At 40.7% G+C, this 22,637-nt stretch overlaps 1 protein-coding gene across 4 annotated transcripts in view; it reads right to left on the reverse strand.

The window, feature by feature from the left end:
- Nucleotides 1–11,612: 11,612 nt before the first annotated feature.
- Nucleotides 11,613–22,637, reverse strand: part of ACSL3 (acyl-CoA synthetase long chain family member 3) — a 68,485-nt gene continuing 57,460 nt past the window's right edge. For 3 of the 4 annotated variants that reach the window (XM_033005420.2, XM_042795880.1, XM_033005421.2), the window contains exons 13-16: nucleotides 21,694–21,885; nucleotides 20,394–20,508; nucleotides 15,559–15,716; nucleotides 11,613–13,169 (exon numbers count right to left, since the gene is read on the reverse strand). In XM_033005420.2, coding sequence (XP_032861311.2) covers nucleotides 13,006–13,169; nucleotides 15,559–15,716; nucleotides 20,394–20,508; nucleotides 21,694–21,885 — 629 coding nt within the window. In that variant the 3' untranslated portion in view covers nucleotides 11,613–13,005. Of the gene's footprint in view, nucleotides 13,170–15,558; nucleotides 15,717–15,916; nucleotides 16,111–20,393; nucleotides 20,509–21,693; nucleotides 21,886–22,637 lie in introns of those variants that run through there. The other variant, XR_006165598.1, reaches the window with a different exon arrangement.

Genomic DNA, 22,637 nt, shown 5'->3' on the forward strand with positions numbered 1-22,637 from the left:
ACTGTCTAACACAGAATAAGTTGTTTAGGATCCTAAACGGTGTGTGTGTGTCAACATATTAATAAATAAAGAGGTAATTTGCAGAGCTCCTACCCCAAAGTGACATTAGCAAAGAAACCGAGCTCTTACCCAGAAGCAAAGCCAACATTGCTTGACTGGCTCAAGGAGGAGGGCAGGACTCGCTGCGTGCAGCGGCAGGGCTCCGGGCACGGCAGCACAGGCCCTGCTCCCCATGCACCCACCACGCTCCCCACGAGGGCAGGGCAGGCACTGTCCTCAGAAGGAAAACAAACCAGAACAAAGCAAGCGGGAGGCGAAGGCTGCGCATCGTGCTGCACGCAGGAGCGGGGCAGAGCCGGTCACTGCCACAGTCACCGAGCGGCAACCCAGGCTGCCACCCCCCCGGCGCGGGGACACCGGCACACCCCGCTGCCCACACAGCCGAGGCTAAAAGCAAGACAAAGCTGTGAAGAAAGCAGCATGAAAATTACCAAGTAACATTTTCAATATCACTTAAATTATAGTTAAATAGTGTAAACATCTATTGCCATCCCTCATATCTACTGTCAGCCATGTTCTCCTACACTGCAGTTTCAGCGTATGAACACAGATTGTGCCCCAAGATATTCATACAGCTCCTGCTTAAGATCATCACATGGACCAGTATAGAAAAATCAGTAGAGATTTTTGATTTGAAACTGCCAACGCTTCAGTTTATTAGCCTGGGAAATAATAAATTAAAAAAAAAAAAAAAAAAAATCAAGTTATTTATCCCAGCCTCAGGTGTGCTAAGCTACGGATTCCCTCCAGTGCTGCCAGAGTATTCACTCCCAGAGGAGCTGCACTGACCAGGGGCTCTGCGGTACTTGCTGATCTCTCCAGCATCACACTCTGGCTGGGGACCCACGGCCGAGGAGGGCAGCCTCCACGCTTGCAGAGGAGCTGGGAGGCTCCAGCCCATGGCTCCTGCCTCTGCAGCCACCTCCAGAAGCGATGTCTGGTCACATCAAAACCTCCCAGAGATGGCTTGAGGTATCAGCTCCAGAATAAAACAGGCCAGCAGATTAAAAGACGTGGTAATGATGACAATTAAAGTTTCACTATACTTAGGAAAAAAAAAGAAAAAAAAATAACAAAACCAAACAATCTACAAGAATGCTATCTACTTGTCTAACACAGAAAGTGTTTAAATACAGTCCACATATTCTTCCTAATTTCAAAAGATTTATAAATTATGGGTAGGATATCAGATGTGAAGACACTACAAGCATTTGAGATGTATCAGTCTTTAAAGCTCTTTGTTCATCCCTGAAAACTCTGAGAAAGATCTTGGCACCAAAATAAAACAATCATAGTAAGAAAAAGGTAGGGCAAACAAGATACAGACAGGTTTCTTGAGTGGAGCTGGGATGAAAGTCAAAGCTGGAGCTTTTAACAGTGGAAGCTGAGTGTAATTTTCTGAAGCATCTTTCAGAGGTTACCACACCAGCATCCTTCACTGGGTAAAGTTAGGAGTAATGAGCCCTTACAGAGCTTAATCCGAAGGCTGCTGGCCTCAGGAGGAAAAGCTCCGGGTGCCTTGCTGGGCTCTGGAGCAAGCCCGGGCCCCGCAGCTGCTGCCCATGGTGACTCGGGGGGGACAGACGCCGCGGCCCCGCTGTCCCCGCAGAGGCCGGTGCCACCGCACGCAGCCACGCTTGCCGCGAGGGAGGGCAAACACCTGGGTGAGCCCCTCGGAGAGAGAGGGCCGGGGGTGTCCCGGCGCCCACGTCCCCCACGACATCGCCGGCAAAGGGGACACCATCACAAACCTGGGCACACGGGGAGATGGACGGAGAAAAAGAAGAGCATGGAAGAGAAACAACCAAATACTTTCAGAGATAAGTCCTGATTAAAAAAAAAGGTGAAAGAAGCCAGGGAGCATGGCATGGTCTCAGCCCGGGGTGGGAAGAGAAATGTGAAACAGTGTCAGCCTGTGGTCTTGAACAGAGTTTCTAATGCTTTGCTGCACTGAATCCACAAAGGAATCTGTAAATTACAGGGGACTAGAAATTTCTAGCACAATAAAGCTGTTCTGAGTACTACTGAAGCTTTCTTGAAAAAGTAAATAAACAGAGAGGGACAGATGGAAATAATTATAACCCAAATGCTTAGAATTGTTGGAGTGCAGTTTTCAGTTATCCCAGATTGGCCTGGGCCCTAAAAACCCATCTAAAGAGCTAAAGCTATGGAAGAGAAAAAAACTGACTCCTGGCATAAGCAGGTGGGAGCACCCTGGGGCCCCCACGCAGGGCCGAGCCCACGGAGCGAGACGTGGCTCCATGTGTGGGGGGCAAAGCCAAACCAGGGCGGCTGCGCTGGGTCCCGCAGGGGAGGTTCTGGCAAACGCCCGCTGGCTGGGGCTCCCCAAAGCAGCTCCCCATCCCCCCTCCCCCCCCCCCACCTGCTGCGGATCCCTGGAGCAGGACCGAGGTGTCTACCTGCATTTCCTTCAGCTGCACTAAATAGGAAATGGGTACTTTAAAAATGAAAAATTAAAAATAAACAGTTAACAATAAAAGCTTTCAGAAACCTCCATGAAACTTCTTTCCACATGCAAGGAGAAAAAAAACATGTTGCAGATTTCTCACCCAAACCAGTTTGCTAATGACACCAGTTTCAAAACGCACCCAAATCACGAGAAATTTGGGTGGCATTTCTACAAAGTCACAGTTACCATCAGGTGGCAAGTAACTCTGAAATAGAGAGAGACCGGGACTCATGCCTGGCAGCTAAGGGCTGGCTGGGGATCAGCACTTGGGGGGGGGGGGGGGGATTGTTTCCTGATAAACACAAACCCACCAGCAGCCCCAAGTGAGCACGGCTCTTCTGCTCTGGGTCCCCAATCCCCTGAGAGCCGGCCAGCGGCCCCAGCCCTGCAGCTCCCCAAAGCTCTGTGCACAATGCCCGCCAGCCTCCCACGACGCTCGCCCTGGGCTCAGCATCCCACCCCCCCGACACAATCCCCCCCCGCCCCAGGGGTGTCCCCCCACTTTCTTGGGACAGCCCTGCCCCAGGCCACAGCTGAGGCACCCACTAGTCCCTGGGCAGGGGCACAGCGTAGGCCCCAAATTAGACAGATTTCTTTCTTATTCAAAGTACGTCATCTGATTCTTCCCTAAGAAAGAGGGATTTGTAAATAAAATGCATTTCTTCTTGCACCTTGGCCAATCCTTCCCTTGAAAGAGCTCTGTCAGGGTGGGTAATTTCCAAGCTGCTTAAGATTCAATAACACCATCTTCTGCTAAATCTCCACGTTGTTAAAAAAAAAAAAAAAAAAAAACAAAAACAAAAACCAAAAACCTGTACCTGATCTAATTATAAATATTGAAAGGTTTATTTAGGCTTATTTTCCATTGTGGAAAACACAGAGAAGCTCTGACAGACAGGGGCAGTGGGAAGAGAGGCAGGGAGGTGTCTGGTTTACTGCCATATACTGGCTATCTATTACAACTTCATAATTTAACTTTTTTTTGCCTATCTGACATTTTCCAATTTGTCCACATCATTCTTGTGCAAGAGCCTGTCGCATGACAGTAATCTGAATAAACCGCCTTCCGTGCTAGCAGGACAAGAGGCTCAGAGCACAGTGATTTTCCCTAGATACCATTTTTGGCTAGAGGAAGGAAGGGGAAAAAAAAAAAAAAAAAAAAAAGAAGCAAAGCTCTTTATGGAGCAATGGCAAGAGCAGCTCCTGCCTGGGATCCATCAGCAGCTCCTTCTCCCAGGGTGTGTGATTCACGCAGGAGGCTGCGTGGCCACTTGCGGTCCCGGCTCCGGGCGCGGATGGCGGCAGCACCTCCCAGCCCACGCGCAAGTGCCGTGGGCCCGGGGGCTTTTCACAAGGGTCCTGCAGGCTAAAACGCTGAGTCAGCGCCATGCGTCACACGCGTGGCCTGCGAAAATGGCTGCGAACCACGCAGCGAGCCCAGAAAGGTGAGCGTGGGGCCGGGGGGGAGGAAACTTGTGAGGAGGAAGGTGACCCACGGGGAGGGGAGGAAGGCGTGAGGCAGCAGCCCTGCAGCATCTCTGCCCAGCGCCCGGGCAGCAAAAGAACGCCAGGGCAGCTGTGGAGGTGCCTAACCAAGAACTGGCTGGTGTAGGGAGGGGCAGGGGGCAAGGGCCGGGGTTTCTCAATCCTGCCAAGGCTGCTGGTGCCCCCCCTCAGCACCGAGGGATTGATAAGGGAGAGCAGAGCAGCATCCTTCCGCCCAGAGCACGGCCTGCAGCCAATTAAGCTGTAAGACAGCACATGGCAAATCAGTGCCTAGTCTAACTATTCCATAGTTAAACAAATGAAAAAAAAAAATAAAGGTGTCAGGATAATGTAAAATTAGATTTATTTTTTTTTAAAACAGGTTTTCTATTTCCCACTGAACCAGGGGTTGCTGCAGTCCAGCAGCACTGGCTCTGTAGAGATGCTCGAACCAGAGGCTGAGGACAGCAAGCCTTTGCCTCCAGGCACTTCCCAACTGGGGTCCTTTCTCTCCACCCCAGTTAGCAGTGAGCCCACCCTCCCACAAGGACCAGCAAAGGCAGGGTGGGGTACATGCCTGCACCCCTAGCACAGGCTGCTCCAGGCAGTCAGTCAGTCACAGGCTCACTGCTCCAGGATTTTAGAAAAAAATCCTATCTAGAAATCACTGCCAGTCAAGATTTACAGAGCATATCCTGTCCCCTTCGCAAGCAATCCATAGTATCTACATCCAATGGAGTTCAAGTTTTGTAAAGCAATTAATGAAGACAAAACATCAGTTACAGAAAAGATGACACCAGAAAGATCCAATCAGTGCATGGTATAATGAAAAGTTACTGGCAGAAAATAAAACTGATAGAAGTAAATGTTAAAATGATTTAAAAACAATTACCCCTTCATATGACGGTGGAAAATTCTGGAGAAAGTCCCAAATCTCATCTGTTCATGAAAACATTATGAAAATTACTCCAAAACACATTATCAATGGCACATCACTGAATATAAACAGGAGCAAATACAAAACAAGCAGGCTGGGGTACCTGAGAGCATGTGAGGGCACAGAAACTTTTCTGCATGCTCAGCGGTAGCACCAAAATTGCAACTGGAAGGGCAACTGCATTTGAGCAAACGGGAGTTCGGCTGTGCAGAGCCCACAGCTGCTCCCGGGGTTCAGCAGCAGAAGGAAGCCAGCCCTGGGGCCGCACTCCCCGTCAGCGACACCTGCCATTCCTGGAAAACATCAGATAATCCATCCCTAAACACATGGAGGAGTAACTACATTATCAAGTTTATCAAGACTTCAAGTAAAAGCAGGTCTCCGAAAGAAGTGTTAGCGCATTTTGCTCACAGCATCCCTGGTGAGACGTAAAGCATTTAGGCAGAAACCACCATCCTCCAGAAGCTGCACGCTGGTCTGCACCAGGCAGGGACAATCCAAAACCTCCTGCCCTAAATCCTGCCCTGGTGCAGGTTGCCCAATGCAATGTTCATCTGTGCCTGCTAGCGAGCGTGAGTGCACGGGCACATGCAGATAGCCCAGCGGAGTCACACAAAATCACAAATGTATCAGCCCCTTTTGATAGAGAAATGTATTTTTTTGATACAGAAATTTCCCCCGTTGTTATATGGCTCTTATGCAACTTTTGCAAGAAGGGGGAGGAAAGAGAATGTGGTGCTGAATAAGCCAGATTGCTCACTGGCATTCTCAGTCTTCCTGATAATTTTGTTACGCTACTTTAGCTGGAACAGACCAAGTCCTGAATTGCCACAAAATTAAGCAAACACATTTCATTTCCAAGAAGCCTGGCAATAATACCCAGTAAACATGACTGAGATCCAGAGAGGTGATGAGACGTGAAATTCTTAACGAGTTTTAGCAACTTTTTTCCTTACAGTTTGTTAAACATCCACAACCTACCTTCCAACTACACTAAACAATGGAAATTATGCTTTCCAAGTCATTCTTAAGCCTTACAAATTATATATTAAGCTTTAAAAACAACTATAGATACATATGGCACTAGGAAAGGTATCAAACCCAGCAAGTTTGCAGCAAGATCACCGATGCAGATATTATTTAAAGGGGGGGGGGGGGGGAAGAGAACTAAAAGAGAACTGCATCTGATCAGCATCACTAAGGTAAATCTCTAAATCAAAGTCTGTATTAATTAGCTAAGCATCCAGGACTTTTTATTGGGTTGGGATACAGTGAATTTTATGGGAATTTAATACAATAGGTACACTCTTTTGCTATTAATATTTTCATATTTCAGAATTATCCATTCTCCCCCAACCCCTCTAGAAGCCTAAAGTAGCAGAAACTCTACAGAAACATAAGGATCTATGTCCAGATCTTGCCGTTTCAGAGGGATTAAGGACACTATCCTCCTGGCCTGTTGCCAAGCAGTTATTGTGATTGCGTATCAACAGAAAGCCATGTGAACTTTGCCATTAAAACCATTTACGTTCCTAAAGTCATCTCTCAATTATCTGAAAATAATTACAAAACAGAAAAAAAGTCAAAAAACAGCTAACCCTGCCACTAATAGAAACCGCTGCAATTTTAGAGGGAAAAAATAAACTAAACACAACTTGTCATAAAATAGGAAAGGGTGTATCCAAATACATGGATATTCAGGGGCTAGTGATTAAAAAGTGGCATGTGGCTTGTTTCCTGCTATTGCATTTGGCAGTGCTGCATAGCCCTGCAGTCTGCAATAAAGCATCCTTGGCATTACATGCACACAACAGTTCATTTTCAACAGCTGCGCCACTCTTTCGGGAACATGCGTTCACAGCCAGCATACCCCACCTGCACCAAGAGGGAAACAGCGTTTGCTTCTCCACCAGGCACCTCGTCGCGGGGAGCAGGCAGCAGTTTGGGGATGCCCGCCCAGCAGCACGGGCTGAGCGCCCGGTGCCCAGCCCTGCGCGAAGGCTGCGAGGTCCCGGCGTTAGGTAGGCGGGCAGTTACAGCTAAGCAGTGGTTTCCATGTAAAGCAGGAATGAAATGCTTGTTTAAACCAATGTATAATGAAATTTGGGATTCAAATCTCACAGACAATACTTGCTGAAAGTTACAGGTGTCTTTTAATACTCCGCAGCTTCAGCAGAGAAAACATTTACAAATTCCCTCTGAAATTGGAGCTACCTGCTCCTGCTGCCCCTCCACCCACTGCAGCTGGCTGCCCCGTGCCTACCGACATCAGTGCTGGCCCAGAAGTTCAGCTTCAGCTATCCACGTGCAAAAGCTTTCTCTCCCAGGAACACGTAGTGATTTCCCAGGTTTCACCGGCACCTCGGAAGATAGGTGAAAACTACTCAACCCTTTCATCCCAAAGAACCGTTTCTAGCACTGGCTCCCCAGCACAAAGAAAAGGGCCACTTGTCATCTATCATCTATTCCCCTAGCTTGCCCAGTGTAGAAATTGTATATACACAGAAACATTACATAATTTTCAAAATGAGAATATTTTGATTTAGAATAAAATAGAATTATTGTTGTTGTTTTGGTTTTTTTTTTAATCACCTTTTCAACTATTTGGGTACTCCCTCTCCCTGCTGTCTCCCCTAGACTTTTCTGGTGTAGACAGCAATAGCAACTCACTCGGAACTTCATTGTTTTTATTTATAATTTTATTGTATCTATTATTTTGGATCCTATGCCTCTCTAATGGCTTCCTTAACATAATATTTTCTGAAAATTAAGGCTCTTCAAATGGTTACATGTTTATCCTTTCTGAAATCAGTTGTTATAACAAATTACCTACAATAATAGTTCAAAATTTGTTTACTTCTCTTTAATTTATTAAAGATACCCCTAAAGGCATTTTAGCAGCTGTGGATGCCTGGGGGGGGGGGGGGGGGCGGGAATCAATTAAAGTGTGTCATGTTACTCTAAAAGAATTTGAAATAAAAAGTTTTCAGTCTTAAAAAAAACAGTAGTTTTGAAGGAAAGAAAACAAACAACTACTTTGAATATAACTGAAAATCAGGAAGAAGCTGGAGCCATCTCATGGCTGATTAAAGGGATAAAAATAAAGATCGGCTATACGGCAGGGAAGACTTGACATTCAGCCAGCACTAGGGCCCCAGGCATCTGAGGAACCTGTAAATAAAGACCCAAAAAAAAGAAGCGAAAGAAGCATCTGTTGAGACATTTCCTGGTTGGATGGTTACCAACAACGGTTTGTGAGCTTATAATCAAAACCTTAAATTTAAGTGCTCAAGATCTCTTAAGAAGTCCAATCGCAAGCATCTGACATCTCTTTGGGATCTCACCCTTCAGGCCACAAACTTAAGTAAAATTAAACAGTAAATGCAAGTCCTAGTACACCTGTCAGAAGCTTACAATTTTACATAAGGGATTGCCTTAGTTGGTGCTCTTAAAGGATAAATGGCACATCATATGCAAATAAAATAGAAAAAGCAGGATAGTAACTTACCTGAAGTGGAAAACCAGACTTGCCACTTAACTACTATGCCTGCATTCATCCTGAAACTGTCACATTTATTTCGAATATCTGACAAGATTTGAAATTACAGTTTCAAAAGACATAAGTTGGCTAAATTCCCACTGTATCAGGTATCACTTTTACTCTCGAATTGGCAAGCCTTGCACATGAGGGTGATTATTACCCATTCCAGATAAACTCATTACCAAAAATATTAACGTACAGAAAAATACATCAGCGGTATCTGTATAGCACAAATGGCCAAGCAGTCTCCCAGAACATTCACTACCTGCAAAGCACATGTACAAGGCTATTAACAGAGAAAACTGTCAAGATACCAAACACAAGCCATACAGGGATGGAGCCTTTCGCAAAAGGTTACCAGCAACACGGGGCAGGGAGGAGAGCCAAAGGACATGCTCACCAAATTCATTTCCCAGGTAAAATAAACATTTCAAACCATCCTAATCCACTACCTTTCTTAAAGAGCCACAGACTCAGCTAACATGATTTAAATTCACTAATTTACAACCTAAGTTATCTAGGCTCAGATAAAAAATGAAATGCCACTTCAAATAATGGACATAAGGGACCCGATTTGTGAAATTAATTTTATTTCTGAAACATGGTATCCAATTACAAATAAATAATTCTTACAATATAACTCAATTAGGATATACAATGTTCAGGCAGTTCATAGTAACAACCAAGATCACATTGAAAATGAGTTTACATTAAATAACCAATTACAATAATATACAACTGGTCATTCAATTAATGTTTCAGCCTGGTCCTAGGTGTATGCAAGTTGAAGATTGTTCCTCTTACCAGTGAAGAAACAGATGTACACAATTTTATACCAAGTCCAAAGTAGTTAATACATCACATTAATAAAAATTAAGAATGCTGCATTGCATCACCTAAATGTAGTTTTAGTACAGAATAAAAGCTTGTGAATTTTAGCAGGATAAAGGTTATTGCAAAGGAGTCTTATGTCCTGTAGCAATTTCTGCATCGACTTACAAGCTTTACAGGATGTTTTTAATGTATGGTTTAAATTCCGTACTCTTCTCTGCATCCTATCTATAAAACCAGTAGGACATGCATATGCTTTATGTTCTCAGTTTCAGTTGTATACGGTTTTTCATTTCAGCAAAATATTTTACTGCCAAGATACAGCTTCTCATTGAGGTACGGACCTGCTTTGTGTAAACTGCAGTAGCAGCAGTGAAATTGCAAGGTCTTTTCTGACATCATTTTTTAATCCTCTATCCTACTCCAGAAATACTATTCTCTGCAAAGAACACTTATGACATCTAGATTGAATTTAGCCTAAAGTCTTGAAATACTTTTAAATAATTGTAGGAATTTAAAGGAAATTCACAGCATCCTTGGAATTTCTTGGTCAGTTTTTATAATGAAATATGTAAATTTTCACAACAGAGTAAGTAGTTACAATTTCCAATGATTCAGAGTCCTGGGAAGTTTATATTTACAAAAGCTTTGTTAAAAATCCCCTACTTTTTGGGGCCCCTCGGGCAAGGTATATGCCCCTTCTTAGTTTGAACTCAAAAAGACTGTTCGAAAGTTACGGCTCTTTCCATTACAAAATTCCCCATGGGGAGACCGTTACTTCCAACCACGCACTTCTCCTAATTTACTCTACAGCTGTCCGCAGCCTTTGGGCCACACGCAACACATTCCAGCAGGTACTTTTGTTCTTGTTACACTGGGCGTGGGAAGACACCAAGGAAAAAAATACAAACCAAACCAAAACAGGGAGCAAGACCACGTAGTGCACCTACGCAGGGTTTCTACAAACTCCCCTGAGGTTGTCTTTCTGCCCAGCAATGCAGGAGCACAGGGTGAGACCGTGCTGGCAGCGACTCACCGCCCCGTCCCAGCCCCGGCCGCTCAGCAGCCGGGCACCCGCCAGCCAGGCGGCCTCGACGGGACATGGAAGTACTCAGAATCTAGCAGTATTAAAGTCTGTCTTTTGTCATAAGTCAAAAGAAAAAAAAAAAAAAAAAAAAAAAAAAACAAACACCATACTCATTGCAGGTATTTTAAGCCCATCTTTTAAAAGTCTTTCCATCTCCAACACTGAGACTAACTTTAATGAACTGCTTTATTTTCACATTCTGTGGAAGAAATAAACGTCCACAATGAATTTGATGTCTAAAGAAGGAGGAACTATATATAATCAACATCCATTTTAAATATTAAAAAAACCCTGAACTGTAAAATCAAATGCACAGTTAAGACTGCAACCCAATCTTGTGACTGGATTAGAAGAAAAATTAAAACTATTTCCAAACCATTTTAAAAGTTTCATTTATGCAATTTATCCAAGAGCAGATTTTAACCCTTAGCAGAATAAAATACTAACTTCAGATCTCTTCTGAATTAACCAAAAGCAGATTTATTTTCTTAAATCTGCTGCACAATGCACCAAGTGATATACATGGTACTTCATCAATTTAATAATTTTCACTAAAAATCACCAAAAAAATTTGAGCAATGTACATCCATTGCTGAGCGCAAACTATTTAAGAACCTGCTGATGGAGCACAGATACATATTTAAGTATTAGTAAGATCTAAGATATGGTGTGACACTTCCTTACAGACTTCACAATTTCCACATTCGGATTCTTATTTTACTACATCAGTTTTATCTCTATTTACCAGAAGGCTTTATTATCTAGATATCTGAAGGCATTAATCTCACAAATTCAGTTCCAATTTCTTGTTGTTGCTTATATTTCCTTTTAACTAGCTGCTACAAAATTGACCAAATGGTAACAGTTTTTCATGGTCAGCAGCAGGGGAAATCCATGAATAGTGGGAGAGATGGGTAATGTAACATAAAATACAGCACAAACCTTCTATCTGTTTCATCAAAACAAAGGTACAGGGAACCTACTTGATAACTTTCAACTCCTATGAAACTGCTTTCTATAATCAATTAAAAGTGTTAATTTAAATAGTATTTCAGATTTTTTTAAAATGAGAATTTGCTTATCAAACATCTCCCAAAACTCCTGTGTCAGAAATGCTAATAAGTAGGAACTCCCCCCCCCAAGACAGCAGCAAGACCTTGATTTTTTAGTACAAGTAAATGATACACATGAGAGAATAATCTCCAAATTAAAGCCATTTTAATATTTGCTCCATCACAAAGTTGACTGGTTTATGCCTTTTCACATTCTCATGTAACCATAATTAAAATATTCTTTCCAGAAATATTTTGAAAATAAAATTCACATCTGAAACAAATCTAAGCACTCTCACCGAAGAAGAACGAACCCCCCACAGTTCTTCAAACAATATTCACATATCTATAGTAAAACAGAAATTGAGACTCCTTCCCAAAGTAAGAATTGGATATAGCAAGCCAAGCAACGTAGCTCTGGCTGACAAGTACTTCCAATACATTTTTAAAAGCAAAAAATGCCAAACAAAAGAACACAATGAAAGGGAGATTTTTAATGGCACAAAGGGCAGCTAGGCACTGTGTGAGCTGAGAACATAACTGTCATTATGACTTTAAAAATCCCCCCAGTAAGATTTGGGTTGCAGCTAAGGCAGACCAGGGGTCTAGCCAGACTTTCATAAACAATGAAATAGCAAACCCAGTGTAATGTTCAAACCTAACGAGAGAAGACAAAAGTTGTTACAGTCCTTCTCCTAAAAGGACAACTGTCAGACTTAGAAAGTTTCAAGTGAAATTAATGCTGTTATTAGCTCTACACAATTCAACTACTGGATGAAATGGTCATGAGCTATTTAAAAAAGGAGTTTCTGTATGAGAGATTATCCTTAGATTTAACTTCTGCTGCGTTAATAGCATCTTTTCTATTAAACAAGCTTTAACTAACACCCGCAAGAGTACCTGCCTTTATGCAGAGCTGTGCCATGACCATATTTTCATTTTCAGATAAAAATAAAAGCAACTATTAGGCACATATTGAAGATGTATTACACAAACTGGAATGTCAAACATCTCCCTCAGATTTACACAGAAAAATAGCACAGCAGCAAATAACCTGGTCCTCTGTTCAGCAATGATCTCATTACAAGCATTTTCAATGTACATAATGTCACAACATCAATACTTCCTTATCTTTAAATAATTAGGTAAAAAAAGGCCCCCTAGTATAACCATTCCTTATATAGGCAAGTTCTCTCTATATACATCCAAATTTTAAAGATACAAATAAAACACTATACAGGATTTATAAATGTTTAAAAACTTGAGGCTTCAGAATCATGGTTTCCCCAAAAGACTCCAGAAAATCCACAGACTGACAAGATAGCAGAGAAAACTGGAAAAAAGGAGACAGACACAAGTTTGCTGCCATAACATTTTACTAAACTTGCCAGTCATCATGGTGACGTTATCAGAAATAACAGTTTAAGCTGCAAATGAGGAATGGTGGTTTTGTGTGTTGCTCTCAAGTGTTGAGACAGGCAATTCAAGTATTTCCTATTTGATCCAAGCTCACTGTAGCAAAGTGGTGCAGAAAAAAAAAAATTACTTTACATTTTTTCCATACATTCGATCAATGTCCATTTGATAGTACGCTGTAAGCTCTTTGCGTTTTAGTTTGAACGCATCTGTCACTAGACCAGTCTCAGGTGTCCAAGGATCAGGGCTCAAACGAATTTTTACTGGTATTTCAAACTTCTCCAAATTAGCTGTAAAAATAAACATTTTTAATACAAAATGTAAACGTAACCATTTTTCTACAAATAAGGACAAAAGGAGAAATTGTATTCTCACACAGCAAAGCATGTGACATAAATGAAGAAGTGCTCCTTAACCCCCCCATCATTAGCTTTGAAAACCCATGTGGTCACAAGTAGATTGACAGGATCCACCAGTAACTGTTCTCCAGTTTCTGCAGAAACATGAAATACGCCCCAGCAGTTTGGGTGTCTGTGCTGCTCCCTAACTTCAGAAAAGCCTCAGTGCATGGAAGTGACATCCTCAAAATATACACTGTTATATCAGTGTTATGCTACTCATCTTCTGGAGATAAAGTCTTAACATCCATCCTACTTAAGCTTGAAAAACAGGGGGTGTTTGTTGTTTTTCCTGATAGTCCAAAATTGGTCAAGGAAACTAAGTTCATACGGTAGCTGTTCCCCTTACTGAAACAGAACCATGCTCTTTGTGTTACGCTTTTAGCACAACACACTATCATTTGCAAACGCTTCTGCTATGGTTTCAGACATAAGAGAATAAAAACAACTAAAAAGTAATCAGACGGGCGATATCAAAATAATCTATTTTCACGTTAAATTAAAAAATAATCCAAAAATGTATAATTATGCTGTGCGATCTGCCACTTCTAGATTTTCCTGAACCTTTTACTCTTCTTAACATTAAATCACTGGGTTTGGGTTTTTTTTGTTTTGTTTTGTTTTTGTTTTGTTTGGTTTGTTTTTTTGGGGGTGGTGGTGGTGTTTTTTTGTTGTTTGTTTGTTTGTTTCTTTGTTTGTTTTTGGTTTTTTCCAATTTAACACTAAAAATCGTATTACTTTAAAAGTAAAGCCTACGACACCGAAGTGAAAAACAAAAACAAATATTAAGTAACATCAAAATGTGTAAAAATGACTCAGGATTAACTTAAATATTCCGTTTCATCAATTTTAACAACATATTTAATTATCTTTAGAATAGTTAGTGCTGCACAAAAAAGAAAAGGAAAGTGACTTTGTACATGCTCTCCATCCCAGCAGCTTCTTAAAATGACTTTGTCCATATGCTCAATGCACGGAAGAAAAATGGACCCGAGACATGAGGCAAGGAAAAAAACAAGTCTGCTCTAGTATTGAGTTTGAATTCATCATAAGAGTATGCTCCTTTAAGAGAAGTCTGCAACTATACTAATCAGAGAGTTTAATATATTCACAAGTAACATGGAGAAGAGACAAAAATTAACAAGACAAAGACTGTTGAAAGCTAAAAGTTATCCAGGCTTTAAAAGATGAGGACAAAGATGTACCGAAGGACACTGTGTTCTTGAGTGATTGCAAAACGGACAGCAGAAAACATTAATTGCAGAAAAGTGTAAAAGAGAATGCATATAAAAACCAAATTTAACATCCACAATGACCATTTAAAAAACATTCTGTGGTCGTAACTGACAGCTTTATGAAAAAAGCTCACTGCTTAGTAATGGTCAAATGCAAAACCAAGGCAGAAATTATGAAAGAACAACAAAATATCAATGTGTCACTGTTTAATTCTGCACCAGAATAGCTAAATAGACTACGACCAATTAGCATGAAAAGATACAGATGAGGGGGATGTATAACAGACACTGAAAAAAACCATGACTGCCACTGTGACTGTTCACTGCCTTTTCCCCTACAAGAGCTCAGTAGAACCAAACTGAACTAGCAGATGGCAGGGTTAAAACAAGAGGCATTTCTTCACACCAACATAGCTGAGTTGTGCAACTCCACCATAGGACAGTATGGCTACTGAGGCAGAATATTTACATAACTTTAAAATGCAACTGGAAGAGTTAATGGAAGAAAAGGCTACTGAAAACTATTAACTACAAAACCACCACTTTCAAGTCTAGGAAATCCCTCAGGTGCAGGTCACTGGAAGCTAGGAGAGCCCCTGTCACCATGGGTTTATTTCAACTGTGCATAGGTATGTAGCACATGAGACTCTATGGTACCCACACACATATGGATCTCCAGAAGACCCACGTTCTTTTGGACCAGCAGCTAAGGACAAAAAGATACTACAGGTCATCTTAAAGAGCACCAGATACATACACACAAATATACAGGGAACTAAACTGAGCTTGTTCAGTTTGCCCTGTTATATTCTTTCCTCAGCTATTGGCCATGGTTAAAAAAAACAGTTACATGCACCAAAAGGCCTGACCCAACTCATGTTTTGTTGTTGGTGTTTTTTTGGTATGAAAATATCACTTCCTGTGATACACTGTATTTCATATACTATGATATATACATGCTCAAGAAAATATTTTTAGGGTCTATGCTTATCTGTTTCACAGACATTATGGTCCACAAGATTAATACTATCTACCCAGCTACTCACCTGCCATGGCAGCCTCGGCTAGCACCTTCAGTACCTCTTTTTCCATCTCAGGACTGTTACAGATCTCTTCCCAGGTTCCTTTAAATCCTTTCTTTCGAGCTAGTTCTGCTAGCTCCTTTTGATTTGGCACAACAAATCCAATGACATAAGAATGGAAACTGAGAAGTATAATGTACTTTAGTATGAATTTTGTAAAGTTAACAAGTCTTCAAAAATACAATTTCAAGTTGGGGGGTTTGTACTTCAAACAGAGATATTGCTCTTAACAGTTGGCTTTTGTTCACCTGATAATCTTTCTGAAATAGTACACGAATCACCTTTGCCTGCTTAAAAGTAAGTAGAAAGAGAAGCTACTTACCTTACAGCAAATGGATTGCTTCGAGGTGTGCTGTCCATATGCATATTCCACTGTGTCTCATGCTCAAAGCTCTGGGGAAGCAGTACCCATACGATGTCAATGTGCCCTGCCTCTCCTCATGTTTTGCATCCCGGTATGAAGACTGGTGTGCAGCTTCCCTACCTCAGTTTCCTCTCAACTGCAGAATCCAGTTACTGTAGAGGAGTAGAGGACTGCAGTGAAGAGGGGTTGGAGAGCAGATTGTGGAATGAGCATGTGCACAACACATCTCAAAGAATGCCTGCTTCTGTAAGGGAAGTGACTTCTCTTTCTCTTTTAAGTGATTGTCCATACGCTCACTCTACTATTGGCAATCTTTGTCTGCTCCTGATATGCCTAGGACATACGAAGCTGCGATCTCAAAGTCTTTGGTAAACACCGAAGCACAACTCACTCTGAAACAGGTATTCAAGATTTTTTTTCAGATGGTGTAAAGTTTAGGAAAAATATAAACAGAATTTCAAATAGCAACTCTGTACTTTCTAACAAAGCAGATCACAGAATCAGAGAGCTGAAAGCAATCTCAGATGATCATCTAATTCATTCAGCTGCCTTGAAGCAAGGTCAGCTACATCTAACAGATGTTTGTCTAACCTGTTTATACATCAGGCAAATACTAATGCAATTGCATCATTATTCTTAGCACTGGTAAACTGTTCCTGATGGCTATTCCTGACACTTTCTCTCTGCAGTTTATATCAGTTGTATTTTCATACAGCCAATAGTGAGATGCTCCTCTCCTTTCCACAGAAACCATGAATTCGTTCACAAACTGTTAATTTTTTTTTTCTTCTTCTCACCTTTCTAGTCCTCCTTTCTTTGTTAAGTTTCTTTAAGAAATTAAGCAATGCCTTTTCCTCCTAAGTCAGATCTCTTCCTGGACATTCCCATTTTTCTCCTGGACTCTTTTCAAGAGGTCCACCTTTTCCAAAGTGTTGCATGTGGAACTTGGACCCTTTAATGCTTGGTAGAGCAAAAAGATCACTGTACATCTTGTAGGCTATACATCTGATTATGCCATATTATTTACCTTCTTATAACAGCATGGCACTGGTTGACTCATGTCAGCTTCTACCGAAGTGCTACCAGTTGGTGGTCCTCATCCTGTATTTTTGCAGTTTATTTAGGTGGAAGTATAATTTACATTCCCCTCTTTAAACTGACTGCTGTTTTCAAGCAAATCTCCATCTAGTCAAGCTTGCTCCTAATTCTAATCCTGTCCTCCACTGTACCTTTGGTCCTGTCCCACCTTAACCATTTACAGATTTATTAAATCTTTTCAACTTTCTCTTTCACCAAACAGATCATTAACGCAAAATACAGAACCTTAACCCAAGTATGGAGATTACTTTAGCTTATCCTTTAAGGTCTCCAAGACAGTTTTAAAATACCAACATTAAATAGCCTTTTGGTTACTGTACATTGCAATTCTCTCCTTAGTTATTGGTATGAATTATAATGGGCATCTGACAGCAGCTGTGAAGTCTGCACAGAAGTCCATTACAAGCACAGGCTTCCCTGTCAACAAGCTTTGCCTGTCAGCTGACTTGAAACCATTGCCATTTTTCTCCTACTAATAACGTACTTACAGAAGGACTTTGCATTAACCTCAGTATCACTTACTGCTTGCATCTCACCCTCTGTCTTTGCCTCTCTCTGATTCCTTCCCTGCCCCGCCCCCCACACACACTTCTGCTACACTCTGTTCTGAACCCTTGTAACTTCTTCTAGGGTCTACTCTGTAACGTGCATGCATTATGTATGAAGGCATCTGGAACACAAAGGACTCTGGCACTTTCATCCCTGGTTCCTGTAGTCTTTTGACGCACTTGAGGTCATGTCCAGCAATACCATCAGTGTCTCCAGGGACAAACAGCATATAGAAGTAATCAGCTGTCTGGGTAAGCCTCAAACTTTTGGTTCATCAAAAATCCAACCTCTTCATTAGAAGCATACTTCCTCTGGACAAATGGTCTCATCCAACTGTTTTTCTCCTGGAAAAAGCACCTTAGAACTTACAGATCCTGGAACGTGTAGCTTTTCATTCTGTACCATTAAATTAAATCTTCAGTTGTTGTAGTTCAAATGCTAAACCACTGTTTGTCCTGAGAAGTATCCTGAAGACTACATATCTCTGGAGCAGCTACTTCCCCTCTCCACTACTGTTCCTTCTGCACTTTTGAATTTGCTAGTTTCTTCAATCTTGGAGGTCACAACAGCAGCATGAAGGAAGAAATTTTCAGAATTTGGTCCTCATGACCTCTCCCCTAGTCGTCTCCTCCATGATAAAAGATTTTGCCAAAACATTTCTCCTATACTAGGCATCCTCATTCTCTTTCTCTGCTTGAGACCCTACCTGAGTATGACCCTCAGACCTATGGTAAGAGACACATACAGTGGCACTACATGTCAGTATCACCATTTCTGCTCTCTGAACTGTGGTCCTTTATCAGCTCTCCTTGAGCTTCCTGATGAGAACTCCCTTGGGTTTTTTGCTATGTTTGCTCATTCCTCAGTTAACTCAGCTACTCATTTTCCTGATGTGATGCTTGAAACCCACTGAACACATCTTGGATGGGTGAAGTGCTGATAAAGCAGTAGGAGTCTTCTCTAAAGGAGCTCTGATCATGATTTCTTTCAGCAACCATTTTATTCCTTATCTCACTGAGCATTTTGTTTCAAGTGGTCAATTAAAATAGCTTTTGAAGCAGCAATACCATGCAAACACTTTTGATTCCCTTACTACCATGTTCAGAGGAGCTTTGCACCTCAAGATCTAAGGTTTAACCCATTTATAGAAGTCTTCCATCCTTGCCCTTTTGCATGTGAGACATAGAAAAACCACAAAGGAAGAAGTCCTCTTGCATATGAGATCACCCAGGCAAAGTATAAGGAGAAGAGGTCATAGGCACTGCTAACAAAAAATCTCCGAGCTCACTCTACTGAGGTGAGTATATAACCCACAATGAAATGTGCATATGGACAATTATTCAGGAAATGTGTATTACATGGCTACTTATGCCAAATTACACACATGAAGTATTAAGAAGAAATACAGCAGCAGCAGAAAAAACCCCAATCTGGAATGTACTTGGATGCTTTGTAAATCACCTTTAAAAACTGTTCATAGATGTTCCTATTATAAAGTAACAGACAAGACATGGACTATCAGAGTCAAGTGCCTGTCTGACAAGCGTATCTTAGCCTCCAATGTTATACTGGCCTGGTAAAATTAACAAAATTTAATAGTACAATTCCAATAGTGAACTTCAATGCTAGAATAGCAGAAATCACCGTCTGTAGGGACCTCATTCTAAATAGACTACAGTGGGTGCTCAGAACAGACACATAACCTCAGGCAGTCAGAGCAAGCAAACATGAGACTTGCCCAACAAGTCAAAACCACAAATAAAGCTTAACATAATGGAAGCTTTCTCAGCAGTGGCAGGCCCAATGCATGTTAGCCTATTGATCCAAAACTGCCAAAACTGAAGTTACAGGATTACTACCATTAATTAACACCAAAAAAATACCACAGAGAACCAGGTGAACAAACCAAAAGTTAATTTTCTATTTATTACCACTGAGCAATTCTCTGGTATGATTGTCTTGGCCTCTTTCAATCAAAATTATAACGTGAAGCTTTTTTGGCCATACTGGAAATCAGAGTATTTCTGATTGTTCAGAAGCTCCAAAATTACTTTCCAAACATCAAAATGACAACAGGAAACAAAAACCATCTGAAGTATATTTATACATGTAAGTCTATATTATGCATGGGTCAGAAATTCTGGAAATAGAAACTAAAAATGTGTTTGAGCCCTGATACACCTAATTCAGTAGTACATGTAGAAGGCTAATAGAAAGGATGTTTGATCATCATTTATTAATTGTGTGTTTGCACAGTATTTACAGAGTGTCTTCTCTCAAGCTTCAAGGCTTCTGCTGGTGTACTGCAGGGGTTAAAGTATTTTTAATGTGTAAGCCAGCTTCTGGTCTGTTGGTGATTTTTTTTCCCCTCTGCCTTTCTCTGAAGTACAACAGTACCTCCTCTGAATAACAACAGTACTTCCTCTGAAGAACAGATCAGAGCTAAAACCAGCAAGGAACAAGGTGTCCTAGGGCTTCCATAGGTAATAATCTCTAAAGTGCTTGAGTGATGTCTGTTACGAATGCAGACAGAACTTAGCTGCTTTTCAGACTGGGGAAAAGGGAATGCAAGAGACTCATTCTTGGCATTTTCCACAAATGAAGAAAAAATAAAAACATTTCAGATGTTTTAGTTTTGATAGAGAAAATTATTCCATTGTATTGTAAGTAAAATCCTTTTTCAGCTGGTTTATAAAATTCCACACATTGAGCAGGAACGAATTTTGCTTATAGCTCCAGTAGGACAGACAAAGAATATAGCAATAACAAAATATCAGCTGCCTCTTACCTGCTTGCATACGCACAAATATTATCTACCAGTGGAAGATTCTTTAGAGCTGCTTCTACTTTGCCAAGAGAAACATATTCTCCTGCCTGGAGTTTTACAAGATCTTTTTTACGATCTATTGAGAAAAAAAGGAATTAAATGTTAATTACAGAACACAAAACTTTAGACATTGTTTTTATACTTTTCTGAAACGTGTAAGTGCCAAAAGGTAAGCTGACTCATGTTTATTGAACACACCAGAAACATTTAATATCAGGTTTCCAGACCTTGCATTTTAGCAATCTGTCTGTCCCTCACATAAAAATGAGACACATTTCAATTCTATGCATTTTCTGCCTTTAGAACAGCATTTCCTATATGACAGCTGTGTCATGTGAATGGAAGACAACTAGGATTATGCAAAAGCCAGTGTTTGACTAGAAGCACACATTTTGTGCTGTCTGGTCCAGACGCTAAGGCAGGAGATGCACCATTTGGTGACATTTTGTTATTTTTTCCCAGGCTAAATCTATATTTGAAGAGCAACTGTCCACATGTTATTAGAAACACAATAGGAACCGAAAATTAACACGAAATTACTTGAGCTTATTGTATGTAGCCCAAAGAAGGCAAAGGTGTCTATAGGGCCTTAACCACCTAGCTGTGATGGCAGCCAGGAGTACCTCTCCTTTGCCATATACCATCATGCTGCAATGGGACCGAAGATTTTTCTCATCTAATAAACGAAATTAAGCTTAGTTTTCAGGATTAAAGAGCACCCTGAATCATCCACTGACTTCAAGAGAAACACCTGGTAGTTTATAAGACACCTATTTTTGTGCCTACAGGTATCAAAGAATTATGAGCCTACCACAGATTTATGTAAAACACCTTTATCTTAGTATCTTTTTCCCCTCATTCCTTTATGATAAAGGGATATTCTTTTTATAAAGAATGGTAAAATTTAAAAAGGCTTATTTAATTCCTGAGCACATATTACCAAAAGAGCTCTTCCGCTGAATCAAATTCCCCACTTACAAAATCATAAAATCTAAGGAAGCTTATCTATCTCAATTAGACTATATTTAACTCTCTAATTACTACCCAGTCTCACTAACAGAGTGGAGTCAACGTTACAACTGTTTTTAAAGGAAGCAGTTTTTAAAACAATCAAGTTTATGTTAACATACCAGAATTTCCCTGGCATAGATGGTAGGACTTTAGACTGCATGCCAAGATATGGAGATTTTGGGGGGTTAATTACAGTATTTAGCAGCCCTGAAAAATGTATGTATAGGTTCACCTGAATTTATTAACTCACCAATAATTTTTAGACATCCATCTTGATGAAACTCTCCAATATCCCCGGTATGGAGCCACCTCTGCCCATTCTCATCAACACTGAAATCTTTTTTGGTTCGTACTTCATTTTTGTAGTAGCCTACAGTCACATTTTGTCCTCCAATAAGAATCTCACCTCTAGGATATGGTTTATCAGTGTTGTAATATCCACCTAGAAGTACGGTTTTTAAGTTAACAAGAATTGAAATATATTCCAAAGCAAGAATTCCTATTATTTTTATTACTTAAATATAGAACTAAGCACTTCCGTAAGTCCTTAGCCAAAGCTACCACTTGTTACCAAACACTTCAGTAAGAGAAGAGGTGGTTCCAATTCTTTTAAGCATATAAACAGCTACTTAACATGAGCGTTTACAAACAGTGAAATTCAAACACATGCAGAGGGCAAATGCCACCTCTGTGAAATCATTCTGCTAGAACTAACATACTCTAGCAGTTTCATGCAGGCTCAAATCAAAAAAAAAAAAAAAAAAATTGCCTATTTTAGGAAAGAAAAAAACCTATAAGGTTTCACACTAGCCCAAAACATCCTTAAATATTATGTATTTCTACTGTACAATACATAAAAGTCTACAGTGAAAGGAAACCACTTAAATACATTTCAAATTTAATTAAATATATTTTACAAAGCATCCATTAAGCTTCCATTCCATATACCAATTTTTAAATTATGTTATTAATAATATTATAAAGACTATCTTAAAGCAATTTCTTAATGGCAACAAAGGTATCACGCATGCACTTCAGTTGAAGTCTCTTGAATCCAGCACCTCTAAGATACAACATACAAGGCGTTCATCCTGTCCTGCAAGAATACTGATCTAAGTGAGGAAGAGATACGACGACATATACATTTACACAAAACACGTATATAATTATAGCGTCTAGAATAAAAGAAATAGT

This window comes from Tyto alba, unplaced genomic scaffold (genome assembly GCF_018691265.1).
Source record: "Tyto alba isolate M040663 unplaced genomic scaffold, T.alba_DEE_v4.0 Super-Scaffold_10, whole genome shotgun sequence".
Lineage (NCBI taxonomy): Eukaryota > Metazoa > Chordata > Aves > Strigiformes > Tytonidae > Tyto > Tyto alba.